The 16,325-nt window shown below is 41.1% G+C and overlaps 1 protein-coding gene across 7 annotated transcripts in view; it reads right to left on the bottom strand.

Annotated features, from left to right (window-relative positions):
* The window catches only part of RGS6 (regulator of G protein signaling 6), a 259,350-nt gene that overhangs the window by 47,073 nt on the left and 195,952 nt on the right, over nt 1-16,325 (bottom strand). For all 7 annotated transcript variants that reach the window (XM_015630847.3, XM_033514924.1, XM_033514923.1 and 4 more), the window contains 7 exons: nt 14,014-14,090; nt 11,081-11,162; nt 10,512-10,586; nt 9,069-9,167; nt 7,966-8,027; nt 3,479-3,589; nt 96-221 (listed from right to left, as the gene is read on the bottom strand). In XM_015630847.3, coding sequence (XP_015486333.1) covers nt 96-221; nt 3,479-3,589; nt 7,966-8,027; nt 9,069-9,167; nt 10,512-10,586; nt 11,081-11,162; nt 14,014-14,090 — 632 coding nt within the window. The remainder of the gene's footprint in view (nt 1-95; nt 222-3,478; nt 3,590-7,965; nt 8,028-9,068; nt 9,168-10,511; nt 10,587-11,080; nt 11,163-14,013; nt 14,091-16,325) is intronic.

Here is a 16,325-nt window from a genome sequence, read left to right on the forward strand (position 1 = left end):
TTTTATCAGTTCAAGACACACCAAACCTTTCATTTCACCTACGCAAGAGAGTAGGATCAGTCCCATTCATTTAGTGAAGTCAGGAAAGGTTTCACCTGAGGTTTTCTGAGCTGAATTCTGATTCCAGGAAACGAAGGAACTGGTCTCGTCCTACTGGGTCCTTCAGCACCTCATCCATGGAGAAACCCCATCTTTTCACACGCTGCTGACTAGGTTCCTTGCTGTTTGGAGAGAGAAGGGGAAAAACAGATGGAATGTGCATCTCTGCCTGCTGTCCGAGCAGCTGCTGCTGTTTCTGCTAAGTGAAGGGAGGAAGATTATTAGATGAGATGTTGTTTTGTTTGTTTTTTTCTCAAGATTTTTCACAAATATAAGTTAGAAAATAACATAAAAACCTATAAAGACAAGGGTCATCATTAAAACAAAGGGAGGACTTTAAATCATTGTATCATTTGAATCATTAAAGGACAGTATTTGGGGGCTACATATATGGTGAAACAAAAGAGAACATGAATGATATGATTTTCAGAGCAATTTCTGATAGGCTTAATTTGAAGAACAGCATACCATGCCTAAATGATTATTCATTATGCACTTCTTGCATATCTCCTTAAATGTACCTTAGGATTTCTTATGCATTTCTTAAGGCAGAAATTTCCCAGCAATGTTCCCTGGGTCACTGGTCAGCTCCAGAGCATTTTCTTGTGTCCCACACAGTGCTGCCTGGTCACTTGGAACTGGCTTCAGATTTTCAGATCCACATTTGCATTAGAAAAGCAGTTCCATTAAGAAGCAGTGCAGAAAAAGTATCTAAAATGGTTACTGGTTTGTGGTCTTTTATTTTTTAGTGCCTCTGATTTTTGCATGCCTAAGTCTCAGAAGACTGAAAACCATCTTCCTTCTACTCTCCATGATAATCAGACTTTTGTGTCTCAGCTGGGATACTGCTGTGGGATATGAGATGCAGAGGCACCCAAAATCACTAGCAACCTTTCTCCTTAATTATTTCTTAACACAGCCCAACTTACATAAGCTGTTGTTTGAATTGCCAGACATGTTGTAGAGATGCCTATGAGGAGAGGTGGTGCCTGGGAATCACAACGAGGATCCTATGAGACAGCCTTGCATCAGAGCATAATCTGGGCTCACAAAGTGTTTGAAAGCTTCTGGTGTGATGGCGTCATACTATGAGACAGCCATTAAAACACAGCTCAGCTGCTCACATTTGTGACAGCAGAGCCACTGTTAACAGTACATATCTATTAAACTGTGCGTCTCGTCATGTCCACAGCGATTCCTAACCATGGAGCCTTAGGGGACAGTGGCGATCTGTGCTAAAGACAAATAAGCCAAAGGGGTAAATAAAATGCCTGCTTTCATTTTCTCTTGGTGTAAAGGCTAAGCAAAATTGATAGGCATGTCCTCACTCGAGGAGCAGCACACTCGGGATGGCTCCTCCTGCGCTCCCTCAGGAGCCAGCAGTGCTGCAGACAAGGATGCAGATCCAGCCTACCTGTTATGTGAACCAGCCTGGACATCGGGAAAGCCATACTTGTGCAGAGCCAGGCACAATCTAAGATCAGGGAATTTCCTGCTTAAACCAGGGATCTGCACCTGCTCTTCCTGCAGCTACACAATGTTCTAGGACACACAAAATAAAGGCCAAAGTGCTGTCTAAAATGGAATGCTTTCTGTGGCGTTTCCTGAGTCCTGATTTCCATGGAGGATGAACTGCAGTGGCACGGGGCTGCCCATACTCAGCAGCCAGCCTTGCCACTAGCAGAGAGAGGCTCTTTGTTTTCCTGTGCAAGGGCCCTGCTCTCCTAACTGAGGAAACAGCTTTGCAGGCAACACAAGGGGATCTTGGGGATCATTTAATTATTCATGCAAGTTGCAACTAGATGCAGATGCAGTTAGTTTTTTTACAATAGAGAATAAAATGGAAATACAGAGCTGTTTGTTCTTCCATCTCCTCACACTACAGCTTTCTCTTTTTCATCTGCAGTAAAATCACCTTCCTTAACTTGAAATCATACCAGAAGCCAAGCATTTATTTTAAATTCCTATAAGGCTGTGACATCAGGTTAATTGTATTCTTCAGGGACACAGACATCTTTTCTGGGATTTGCATCCATGTCAACAGATGCAGAAATAATGGATGCCTGGATTACCTTGCAGAGAAGTGTTTTTTGCAAGGGCTGTATCTGGCACTAACCCTACTAGGGAGGATGGAGAAAATGAGAGAAATTAGCTAAAACAGAAATAACAAATACTAAAATTATGTGAAGAGGGGCAGAGGTTAGGAAAATAATGTATTTCTGTGACTAGCAGAGAAGCAGGCGAAAACAATTTTCACATCCCAAACTACTTGGTTTTTAAATGGGGCAAAGTCTTGTTCTTTCCCTGGAACACTGATTTCCTATGAATCAGTTTTCTTAGGCCAATAGCATCTCTAAATTATTATTCAAGGAACACACAGGATTAGATTTGGCATTCTCTTAACAAAGATTTGCTAAAGTGAACTCCAAGTTCAGACTTGGTGCCAAATGGCAGCAACTAAACACTGCAGAAGCTGCTGAGCCCTTGCAGATGTCGGCCACAGGATGTGATTGAATAGTGAAGGTAATATGCAGCATCGTAATTCCATTCAAATTTGCTATGGGAGCTGTTAAGGCGTAGTGGCAAGCAGGACAATCCCAGCCCCTTTATGAGGATTGTGGATAGCCTGTGAAGGCAAGAGACAGACACAGGCCAGACTTCCTTTCCAGCAGCATCACGTGGGCAAAACATGATTTCCTCTGCAGTGTTCTGCTTGGTTTTTGGGTGGGCTTTTTTTGAGAAATTCTCTGAGGTGCAAGGTGTTGAATGTCCTACAGATGTTCCTCTCTCATTTCATTTATTTGACACCATAACAGAGACAAACCAGCTGGTTCATCAACAGGTGAGGCCTGAACTGACTCTATCAACCTATTACAGCTCTGTGAGCCAAGTCTCACATATCACACGTGAGCTACATTCTTCTGGTTCCTGTGCCAAACTCATTCTGCACAGCAGGAATAGCCACTCCTCTGTGACTCATCCCATTTTGTCAGCAGCATCTTTCATGGGATTCCATGACAGAAGCAGGGCTGGTGCATTGCAGCTGGGGAAGAGCAGGCTCTCAATGGTCAAATGAGATGTGTGGAACAAGTTTGTCTTAGCAGTATCCTATAGCTTTAGGCTCCTAGACCTGAGTGTGCACATGTGCTTGACAGGTTTGAAAACATCCATTACCTGACTTACAGAGTCCCATACACCAAGCCATATGGAAGTGGAAGGGCTGAATAATTCACAGACACCAGTGATAGACTTTAGCTATGTTCTTGAATCTTGTAGTTCAGACATACAACCTCCTTTCCAAACAGGGCAGTGTGAAGAACATACAAACAAAATGGCAAGACAATTCTCATATTAGTTAAAACTAACAATTATTTTTTACCTCATTTCAATGTCCCACAATGCTGCATCATCACTTATCCAGGGATTGGAAGGCTCAGCAGGAGTTATAAAGGGGTCATATTCCACATACTGCTCTGTGTAGGCTATTAAACTGGCAGGTAAGAAAAAAAAGGAAATAAAAAAAAAATAATGAAAAGGTGTGAATGCTCAGTCATGTCAGAGAGGTACAGATTATTTTTTTTTATCCTGTTGGGATTTTTTTTTGGTAGGATTTTTGTTTTGTTTTTGTGTGTGCTTCTTTTTATTTATAGGGATTAGTCAGCAACCACAGGAGACCCTTTTCCCAGGGATGATGCATGCAAGGATTTCTCTGCAAACACCCACACGCTCACTGCAGTATTTTCCTCAACAGCAGCATTTTCCTCAAGCTTGTCTCTGTTGAGATGCCCCCAAAAAACCTGATGAGGCAACAATTGGATTGCTATGGCAGGACTTCCCCAGAGAGCCATGGGAAGAATGTGAAGTGTGTGTCATCCTGTTCATTTGCTGCATGTTAACTACGGCCTCTCATCCTTTTAATTTTTGCAAACTATTGTACACACAAATTTATGCACTATGAGAAACTCACCTAAAGAGGGTCATGGGCTGCAGGTAAGAATATGCTTAAATATTTTGAGGTCATAGTCCTAAGCACCAAAGCTTTGCCTATAGATAATTTTTTAGTTTTGTTGGTGTAGTATTTAGTCTAACAGCACTGTTGTAAAATACAAGCAATAATTACCTTAGACTATAGTAAATTATATATGTGTTGGAAAAACACCTGGCCTTTACACTGGCTTTCTTCATGGTGAGTCAGTTAAGGCATATAGCCTCTAATCCTCACTAGGATAAGATTCAAAGAACTTTCTGGGAAAAGGACTGTGTCTGCTTGCATAAATGATTCAGGAATTCCACTGGGGTTGGGGTTAGGGGTGCATTTTTACAAAAGAAAGACAGAAAATATGAAATAAATAAAAAGAAATTTCTTCTAGTCTATATTGGAAATACTCTAAGGCAATTTATTTTTGCCTACATCTGCCAAGTAATTAACTAAATTAATTATGTCTCATCATACTCAACAACCAATGTACCTGCACTGTGATTGTCCATGCTAAACTTTACCACTGGTCCTCCACACATCTCAAAAAGGCAGGCGAATGAAAAGACCCTGCGAAACAAAGGGTCATAAAAGGCAGAAAGTTTCCCTGACCTGCTCTACAGTAATTATTTCTTTTTTGTTTGTTCTAGCTGTTATCATGAGGCATTAAAATCATACACTTTTGTAACCACAGTAGGTTCCCATTGCCCCTTAGGGCACTCAGGGCTGTCTCATCTCATTTCATTAATTACATTTCATGAGTGCTGTGGGTCAAGGGTTGGAGGAGGGAGCAGTGTCCAATTTCACAGAGCAGCAGCAGTCCCTTAGACATCAATGAAAGAGAGGGTTGGTTAAAAAAGAAAAGAAAGCCAAAAAGGATCAATCAGGAGATATCTGCTGTGAAACCTGAATTGGTCCTAATAAAATAATAAGAAGGCATCAGAGGTGCTAGTACAAGTACTAGCAAAAAGGAAAGGGGGAAAAAAAACTAAAATGAAACAAGGGGGAATTTCTAAGCACATTTTGCTGATTTGGTATAATGGCAGCAGCAGAATCATTGCCTCATTGTCTAAAGGAGGCTACAGGCGGGGGACTCCTAAGGAAAAGCATTTTTGTCAAAATGCAAACCTGGCCTTTTGGGTGATAAACTGAATACCCGGTAGAAGAAATGGTGGGAACAGCTGACTGAGGGGTGCAGAGCTTGCCTTGAGAACCCAACTGTCTCTCAATCAAGGGGGCCTGCTGAGCCTTCACAGGAACTTTGATGAGAAGCTGAAAGGATAGCACAGATTTCCATCTAGGGAACTGAGATTGCTTCTGGTAGGAAGATGTTCATTTTTCCCCAGCCATTTCAGTGATGCCATGTCTAATGCAATTGTACTCACACTGCACAGTGCAGTCAGGGAAAACAATAGGTAGAATGATATTGCTAGTTTTGCTCAACAGTTCTCAAAGCTCAATGGCTAAAACCAACAGAGTGCAGGTCCCAAGTGGGGAGGAAGGATGTGGAAGAAAGACAGTTTCCAAGGTGTGTGGAGCAGCTGAGGGATGCCTGTTCCCACAGCTGGTACAGATCTACTCCTGGAGGCAGCACAGGGAGGCAGGGGAAGAATATCTTTAGCAGCAAGCATTTATCTCACAGAAGCTGGAGATATCTTTTGGAAAGCCTTCCTCTTCTGACTGACAAGGGCTATCCCAAGAATACCGTGAATTAATGTAAAATAAATACAATTTACCTACTACTATTGAAAAAGATTATATCTTATTCCTATAACTTGCTTGCCCTAGCGCTTCCTGACTTACTTGCTCCTTGTTACTTCCCTCATTCTCTCTGCAAGTGCCTTTGTGCTATACTGAAAAATTGGCAGGTGGTGCCACTGTCAGGCTTGACTTTTGCAGGGAGCATGCCAAGAAGTCATCTCCTGTACCCTGATCTGCCACACTGTCACCTAAACTGTCCCCAGAGCAGGGTCCAGACTGAAAATCGACTTGATAATAGCAGCATTTCCTTACACAGCAAATTTGTTCTTCGTGCTTGTAATCAGTATTTTAATGGGGCTTTCAAGGCTGCACAGGGTTTTTTTCAGGCAATTGAGCAAGTCAGGTCATCTATGTTCATTCCTTCTCACCAGTGCTCACCCCTGGGTGAAGCCACCGGAGCCATCAGCTCCTCTACCTCCGTCCTACCTGCTCTGCAATGCTCCACATCCAGACTGCACTTCCCTCCACTCTCCACACCAAATCCTGGGACTCTCAATCAATATTTCCAATATTCAAATCAATATTCAAAGTCATCACATGACCAAACACCTCCTCACGAGATATAAAGATCACAACCACGATTTTAATTCTTTATAATTCTTAATAATTATTTAGAAGTGTGAGGTCCTTGATCCAGAGGGTGTTTGGGTACTAGAACAGTCTCCCCAGGGAAGCAGTCATAGCACTAATCCTACCAGAGTTCAAGAAGTGTTTGGTCAATGCTCTCAGGCACATGGTGTGATCTCCTGTCCAGGGTCAGGGGTTGGACTTGATGATCCTGATGGGTCCCCTCCAACTCAGCTTATTTTGCGATTCTGTAATTTGACTGTTCTCAGTTTATTTGCTTTTTTCCTGGTTATTATTTTGCACAAGTTTTGATAGCAAAATTTTCTTCTCCAACTTGAAAGCAATGGTTAAAAAAAAGAAAGCCCTTTCAAACCAGGAAAATTATTACTGTCTCACTATATTAAGGTCATTGTAAATAAATTCAGTACAATTACTTTTTTTTTAAAGTATGAGTACATGTTCGTAATTAAAAAGATCCAAAAGCCCAAAACATAAATGTGCTCATTTCAATCACACAATGTATTGCATGCAGGATTTCAGGGAGCCTCTGAATATTTTCTCTTTAATTTGATACGTTTTCATTTTAATTGCTGAATTTCATGAGCCAATAGGAACTTACAACGGGCCTCTCACCATTTCATTTACCTAGTTTAGTACATGCATGCTAACTACAGGTGCAGGCACTGCAAAGCACATTTCATGGGATAATCCCATTTTACTCTGCTTAAAGAAAAATTCCTCTATTATTTTTCTGGAAGGAACCAGCCCTTATCCTATCCCTCATATTCAACACAGTTTTGCTTTAAAAGTGATGTCACTGAAGAGCATTGCTATCCCTACCTTCATCTCAGTGACTACCCTGTAAGTGCACATAACTTACAAGTACCTAAGTAAATAAGCTGTCATACTCAAGTTTGGACTTGTTCTTCACCTATTCATACTCTTCTACCAAAACTAAATATTCTGCAAGTCAAATTGTGCCTTGATTCTTAGAAATCCACTCCTTAAAAAAGTGCCTTGAGTAGTATAGGTACAACCCCAGAGCTTCTCTAAGGGTTTCATATACATCTAAGTGGGAGCAGGAACTGGTCCTACAACCCCAGTATGAACAGAGATGTGAACACCACGTGCAACAAATGCAAACACAGCTCCTTCCCCAGAGCTGTCCCAGACTAACAAGAGATGAGCGCTGAGAGTTCAGCCAAAAAGGGGGAAAAAGGTTATTTTCAAATTGAGACAGGAATGACTTTTCTAAAAATAAACCCTAGGGTAGTGAAGGGGTGGGAAACAAGTCTGACAAGCTTTTTTCTTTTGTGAATGCTTCTTTTCTTTTGCAGTATTAGAGGTCCTCATTTTCCACCTATTTTTGCTCAGTGGCAGAAGAGTGAGTACAGAAGTGTCAGCAGCCAGCAGACAGGCAGCACAGCTGGTCAAGGAGGGGAAAGGATTGATGCACGGAAAAGGGGTCAAAAGCCTTTGTATTTTGCTGCCTGCTCTGTTTCTAGAAATGCCAAACTGGAGATGAGGAAAGAATGAGAAATCATCCAAATGCAGACACTCACCTTTCTGCTACTTTGGACATCTTTAAACAATGTCTCTCTATCTGCATGTTCAGAAAAGTTATCTGAGGAGAGAGATGACAAGGACATTAACAATCTATGAGTTCTGCAGCATGCATTGACAATATCCCAACACACTATTGATTTCTCTTTCCAAACAGCTTGAAAATAACTCAGAAGGAAACGGGACCCTTCCCTAGGTATTAGAAGCTTATTAACTGCTTCCAATAGGAGGCTCCATTGCCAAAGGCAAAGCCCTAGGGGAAGCTTCAGAAGACATAACTGAAAGTAGAAAAGACACGTATTTGGGGCCAAGGTTCCTAGACTACTCAGGGTACAATATGATCTCCTTTTTACAAACACACTCTGCTCTCCCATTTCTCTTACTGACCAGCATGACAAGACCAGTAACATTTTACAACACACTTTCATTCTGCTATCAACCAGTCCTTCGGTCTATGATAAAAAAGCTCAAGAAATGCAGCATCCAGGTATAGTTCAGAAAACCATCCAAAAATTGGTTGCCTAAGAAACTTGTTTAAAGCTGCCTTTAGTAAAATGCTGATCTAGTAATTCCTGTTTGTCTTTCAGCAAGGGCTGCTTATTGCAGTGAAGTAATTTTGAGGGAGAGCTTTTTGTGTCAGGGCAAGGATGTGTGGGTTGGCTGGTCATTCCTTGGCATGATTGTCCAAATAATTTCGTCCTAAAAGCTCTGACTGTACAGCCTAACAGTCTTGCACTCAATGATGCCTTTCCTCACCACTTGTCCCCAGCCTGTGCCCAGCTACACTGGCCTTTGTCACTGCCCACTTTTCAGACATCCTCAGTGAACTGGAATTATTTTCTTATTGTCTGTGTCTGGTCCATAGACAATAACAGCAGATTCAAAGGTCAGTGCTACTCATCACACAGATCACCATACAACTGCACTGCTCAATGAATACTCACTAATACTTTACATAAGTGAGGATCAAGGATAGAATAAGTATGTGAGGATCAAGCACAGGTAAATAATGCAACTGGGTTTTGCTGATATCTCAGTAACTTTCTATGCTTTTTATCTGGTAGCAGTTCTCAGAAGAGTTGCCATGCAGCCACCTACTTACTTGCTTCCGGAAATCCTCCTTGGTCGTTTTGCGCACTGGCTGGGAGGGCAGGTGTACAGGGCTTTGGGGCTGAGACTCCTCTGTAACCCCATACACTGACTGTGAGGAACCAAGGAACAAACAGAAGAGATTACAACATTTTTCTGTTCACAATGAGGAACAGTGCAGTATGCAAAGCAGTAAGGTAACAAGCCAGCAATTTCCTACTCTTTATACCCACACAGGTCAATAATCATTCAGCCTGGAGCAAAATTTACAGATCAGGCCATGCTTGCTGATACCTGCACTTGGAAGGCCTGTAGGCATGTTAAGAGAAGAGTTTGTTTTAAATGTTAAAATGCAGCTGATAATTTTTTAGGAGCTCCGAAGGCTGTGCGCATTAACACTTGTAGGATGAACACTGGGAGTTGTCACTGGGGTGATCTAAGTGGTAAAGGAAAATACTAGAGAATAATTCCATGCCACTGTCTTACACTTGATTTAAAATTTCTTGATGTAAAACTACATATTGAAGAAAGTTCTTAACCAGGTCAAGTGAATGGGTCAAGTTCATGTGAACTTCTCTAAACAAAAACCTGCAGACTGACTTGTAGCCAATTCATTTTCAGCACAGACATCTGCACTGAAAATAATGTTATTTGCCCTTTCCTTTAGTGCTTTTGCTCTTCAGTAAAACTTCCAATAGACATATGAATAGCTCAGCTGCAGTTTAACTGCTCATGGAAGTTCAGGAGTCTGGTGTTCCATCCAGAAACATAGCAAGTGATGAGACAAGAGGAAACAGCCTGAAGCTGTGCCAAGAGAGGTTTAGACTGGATATTAGGAAAAATTTCTTCTCTGAAATGGTTATCAAGCACTGGAACAAGGCTGCCTAGAGAAGTTGTTGAGTCACCATCCTTGAAATTATTTAAAAGACAGGAACATGGCTTAGTGAAGGACTTGGTTAGGTTAAGGTTTTGAGTCACTGATCTTAATGTTTTTTTTTCAATCTAATTGATTCTATGACTTCATATACATAGAAGTGCTCAAACTTGCTGGAAGTCAAAGACACCCAAGTTGCTAATGATCCAGCCTTTGAAATGATTAAGGCAGGTAAACATCTCATTATCTGTGCCCAGGTAATTTCTTAAAAAGGGACCTAACTATTTTTGCCAATTACTTTTAGTTTTATGAGAGTGCAGAGCCATCAGACATTTGGGGGACAGAGCTCCTTAATGCCTTTCTCAGCTCTACCCACCACCCAGCCAGCACAACTTTGCTTGTTAAATGGAAATAATAAATTCACCAAGGAGAACAAAACAGAATTCATACTACTGAAAGTTTGTTCCTCTGGGGTAAATCTCTTATACAGTAGGTGTCAAGTATGATTTACCTTAAAAGAAAACACAGTGAACCAAACCAACCCCAAACAAGCAAAAAACAAAACCAGGAGCTCAAGCTGACCTTTTTCACTTTTTGTGGGTTTTTCATACGGCGACACTTTCTAATGTCCATTTCTGTGGTGTTCACACAACCTGGCTAAAAAGAGATGGTGATTGTGTTATTCCTCCATTATGAATCTTCATCCTACCTTACCTTTATAAAATACACTATTAGATCCTGTCCAAAAATCTTTCTTGAGATTTGTGTCCCATAAATTACTCTTGCTTTACAAGAGATTGCACATACCCAAGGATGCCATGTCAGCATTCAATCCACTTACTCCTAACTTTGGCACCAAAAGAAAATAACTAATGGGGGAACTTTTGCCAGGAAGTCTGAGACAAACTGAGTAAGCTGCTTTTCTTTCATAAGCCCAGTAAATATCTTCCAAAATTCATATTTTTCACATATTTCCAATCAATAGTTCCATAGGTACACAAGCCCAGAATGTCTCAATCTTGTAGATGGTGCATTTTGAACTGTGAGGAAAATCCACGTGGTGACTATAAAAGTAATATCCTTGTGCATAAAACATTTACTAGTAATAAAACTTTTCCTGTCAAAACCTCATCATTCAAAAATAGTTTTACCACAGGCCTGTGCACATCCCAGAATGCTCTCTCCTGGCTGTCCAAAATCTTTCTTTCCGTTTTATCCTTTTTCCTGTCGATTCTGAAAACAAAAGTATAAGTGAGTACGAGTCAATGTACAAGTCATGCTTTCTTCTCTAATAAAGTTCCTAGCTGTAGGACAAGACAAAAAGTTTCAGAAATCAACTTTTTTTGTCACACTTGCATGGGCACATACCATGAACAAAATAACACTGATGTTTACTCCAACATGGATCAAAAGAGATTTTCCTATTAATGTGGAAAAATTGAACAGCTGTTTTTCATCTGGTGAGGAAAACTTTTCCTGGTACCATGTTCCCACACTATGATTTGACAGGCTGGGAAAGTTTGTGTTTTTGCCTGTGTCAGGAGACCCACCAGGACCTGTTTGCACCAGGTGAGGCTTCTGGTGGTGCTGAACTGAGGTTCCCACCAGGAGACCCCATTGCACCCCAATGCCTCACCAGTGCCCAGCACCACTGGCATGAATACAGATTTTGAAGAAATCTATCCCAGACATTCCCAACAGCATGGGCAGCACTTGTGGCCACTCCTCCTTAGATCTTTCAACCCCAAAAAATTGGCTCTGCCCGTGTGCCCCCATGCTGGCAGAGCAAGGGGTGACAGCACAGGTGACCAAAGCTGAGCTTGCTGCATGGCCCCTGCAAGCCAGCACCTGCCCCAGAGAGACATGACTGGGCTGGCTTAACAGGAACTCAGTAATTCCAGCCCTGATTCAGCCAGTGAACCAACTCACTCAAAGCACACAGCCCAAAGGCCACTGGAGGTTGCAGAAGGTAATTCCTGGCAGCAGTGAGCAGGTGACATCCGGCACCTCTCCCAGATTTACACATGAGCACGAAGTCAGCACCAGCTTGCAAGATCTACCTGCACAGGGACTGGAGGAAGCACATGGAACAGCTTTCCATGCCTCTGCTGCCAGAGCAGGACTGAATAAAGCTCAGTGCCCCTGTGATGGGTTCCCACATTGTTGCCACCAGGAAAATGAAAACAGCGAGGAAAAAAAACAAACTCCACACCAGTGGTGATTCCTGACCACCAAGTTCTCTCCCATCTGTTTTTGTTTTTGTGGGGCAGTGACTCATGGCTAAGCGTGTGCTAGAAATGTACCAAGAGGATAGGAATCAGGGGACTAAAACTGAAGTTTCTGAACACCCTCCCCAGAAAAAAACCAAATTCTTCACCGTTTAGCATCACTAGCTGATTTACCCCTTGCAATGCTGAGATGATGGCACAAGCTCTGTCCTCACACAAAGCCAGAGCAGCTTCTGTACCATACTGAGAACACCCAGCCCAAAACTACTTTTCTGAGTGAGTCCTTCACACCTGGCCAAAGGGAAAGGTGAAGCCTACTCCAGTCTTACAGCACACACAAATTGGAGGGACTACTTGGAGTCTTCATGAATTCTTTTCACTGACACTTTGTGCTCAACCGAGATTGTCAGCTCCTGTCTCCAAACTTACTGATAGCTCATTATTTCACATTTTAAACTATGAAGACCCAAAGCAGCTAGATACTCTGTAGTTGCAGTTTTTGTAGCAATGTGGGTATAGCAACAGGAATCCTTTGTGCAAACAAAAATGTGGAAAACAAAACAAAACTTGGTAAGCAGGAGGAATGTTTTCAGGTATTTTTGATTTTTCCCCCCCTTTTCCAGTTAATTAAACTTTTAATTAACTGTGAATTACAATGTGAATTCCATGCCTGCCTTTCTGGTAACCTGAAGACTGAACCATCACATGAACTGTGAACAAAGAAGCTGAAACTACACAGCAAAAAAGTTGATAGTGGCCAGTTCATGCTTATGCTTCAAAGAAAACAGAATGGAGAAAAGATGAATAACCAACAAAGATCACAATAAGTCTGATATTTACATTTCTTTCTTAGGTGATAATTATATGTTTTAGACAGAATGCAGACTTTTGTTTTGACTTACACTTTTTTTTTTCATCTTGGCAATAGCCTATGAGTAACTGAAAGTACAATTGCTATCCTAAGTTCTAATTTTCTCTTCCAAATGGAACACTGCTATTCTGGTTGGGAAAAAAATCCCTTAATTACCTTGCAATTTAAAAGATAATTACCATATATTTAAATGGTTCATAATTGCAATGGTATTAAGCAAAGAATTCATCAAAATTCAAAAGGGTTAATCAGAGATAGAGACATATACCTCAAGCCACACCTTCAAGAAATGATATTCCTTAACTTTTTAGCATCTAGTGCTGAAAGTGCAAATTCCTTCCAATGGAACGCTTTTGGTACTGGTGTTCTCAAGTGTCATCTTCACCAACCTTTTCATTTAATAAGTGACAATGACATGCACAAAATGGACACTCAGTTTTAGGTATTCATTTGTAGACAATAGTACACAAACCCTGGACCATATCCATTTACCAGCAGTAATGAAAACACACTCAAAACATTAAGAGGCTTCATACTGCTTTCACAAGGGAAGATGAGAAGAAATACCTGCTGTAAACACCACCGTTACAATCACGTGGAAGTGACAGTATTTTTAGACTCAGAAATAATGTGCAAGCATAAATGACAAAATTCTGTTCTTTTCATTCATGCAAAACAAAAAATACTACATAAATGTAGAAGCACAATGGGCTTGTGAATTACCCGAAGTCCCATGGAAAATACAGGCTTAGGAGCTCCGGACCAGCATTTCCATGCACAGATAATTAAACCCATCTTTCAGTTTCTGGCACAGACCTTCAGAATTGGCTCTCTACTGTTTCTAGTCTGCCAGTGATTAAAATTCACCAACACCTTCTGAGCTTAGTCACAGTAGAGATTTTGACAAAGAAGTTTTATCTGCTCAGAATCCCCTTCCTTCACAGCTCTAAATACTGGTGCAATTCAGTGCTCCAGGATTACTCACTTCACTTGGGCCTCTGCTTGCATGAAGATGAATTCCCACTTCCTTGCAAATGCTCTCTGAAGTCTTGCTAAGTTTTCCTGTCAAAAGATGAAAACAATTAGAGCAACTAATTTCTGTAATTGCAACAATTGCTTGAGAGCATATTTAGCATGGTGGGTTATTTATCTTATTACTTTTTTTTTTAACTGAGAAACTAAAGACATGGAAGTCAATGCTGGTTTCAGGTGAACTATATTGCAAGCAAAGCAAGGATGTAACACATCTTTTTGGGCTGCAGCCCAAAGGGCCCTGCCAGGGATAAGTAATGGAGTGTGATGAAGACAGCTTGAGCTCTAGTATGAAAAAAATTATGGACTTGTTCCCAAAAGATAACACTGAGAAGCTTTGTGAAGCTGATGACTTTCATTTCTGATAGCAGATGGCTGCCAGCTGCACGTTTCCCTCTCATCCTCACTTTCCCTTCCTCTCTGCACTGTTCTCTTCTCTTCAGGCTTTTGTGAAGGTGCAAAGCCTGAGCGTCCCCTGCCTTGCTCAGTCCTGGTCACTGCTGAGAGCATTATGCAGCTGCACAGTACTGAAGGCTGGGGATTGCCAGGATGATTCACAAAAGGAAATAGCTTGTTTGTTTGAACAATGAACACAGTTACTGCAAAGAATGGCTCCAGATGCAGTTTTGCTCTACATCTGAGGTAAGAGCTCTGGTCCAGACCCATTACAGAGAGTGCAGTGATCTGAACATTTGGATTAGGCTTCATCACAGCTCGAGGTTAAACTCAGAACATGGCTGGAATTTCAGGCTTAAATGGCACCCAGAAGTTACATATCCATACCCTCCCCAAGAAAGGAGGTCTGTGACACAATTAACAGGCTGCTCTTCTCCACTACAGCTGTTTTAACCGTTTCAAATTTACATTGTAAACAAACACTTGTAGTTCTACTCCTGTTCCCTTTACACTTATCACCTTTATTTAAAGAAACATTTTTCAGGCATATGCATTTCAATGCAACAAGAAATCTTCCTATTATTTACTTTAAACTCTTGTATAACACAAGGCATAAAGCTTGGCCCTGTTACCATCAAGTCCATGTAACAGTTTCAGTCTGTACACATGGAGGAAAACAGTTAAACAAATGATTTACAGCTGTACTGAACCGTGATGATTTCCTTAACTGTGGCTACAAAGAAGAACAACTTGTAATTATCTTTTTGTGGATATTCTTTTCATTATTTTTATTTTGTTTTAAATTATGTTCACATGTGCCCTCTGGAGTAAATATGCTGAAGCCAATGAAACATCACTAACTGAAGCTATAGTTGAATTGTGCTTATGTTTGACCAATTATAAAAAACCTGAATGCAACTATACAAGCTTAATCATAACATCAAGACCCCTGTTCTAATCAGTATAAATGTGGGCTGTGGGACTGTCTGTAAATGCTGCAAGCAGAACCTAAAAATGAAATGTCCTCCCAGGATGCTTTGTAGAGAGTGTGTCTTGAAGCTGCAGGTCACTGCTGATACTTACGGAGAAGCACTCTCATGCTGCATCTCCAAAAATGTGAGAAGGGCTGCTTCTCACTCCTGCAAGCCTGTTTCTCTCACTTGTGCTGAGCTTACATCCCTTGCTGGATCTGCTTCAGCTCCCATAATGCTTAGGAAGAGTTGGTGCCATTCTTATCTGAATGTCTCTAATTAAGAGAACAAAGTTTGAATGCAGAAGTAACCTCTAATTGTGCAATGCAATATTCACAGGAAAAAAGAGAGACTGCCAAGATCTAATTATTTACCATCACTGGAGCATTGCTACTCTCAGTAGGCAACAATGTGCAAAAGTACTTAGCCACAGCCTGACTGCATGTGTGTGGGAGTATGTGCGCTGCTGAACAGCCTTTTGTTGCTTTATGATAGATCTTTGGACTACTTACAGTTAATTGGTTGGATGTGAGCAATTTTAATGGTTTTAATAATGAAATCAACAATATGCAGGAGAGAAAACTCAGCAAAAAGACATGTAAGTGCATGCAGGTTGTTATATTCCTTCCTTTGTGCCTGTTTGAAATTAGAATTCTTGGGAAGTTGGAATGCATTTCCAGGGTGGACTAGATGAATGGCAATTTTTTCATGCTCTGCACTGAAAGGATGAAATGGCATGAACAAATCTCTCCACATGCACAAATGTTCCAAAATGTAGAAGGTAAGGAAGAAGGAAAAACTTCAGTCTTGCGAAAAAACAAAAAAAAATCCCACCCTTAAATATATGCAACATACATATTTTCATTGTAACAAACATGACCATGTAAGCCTACTAGAA

This window comes from Parus major, chromosome 5, assembly GCF_001522545.3.
Source record: "Parus major isolate Abel chromosome 5, Parus_major1.1, whole genome shotgun sequence".
In the NCBI taxonomy this organism is placed as follows: Eukaryota; Metazoa; Chordata; class Aves; order Passeriformes; family Paridae; genus Parus; species Parus major.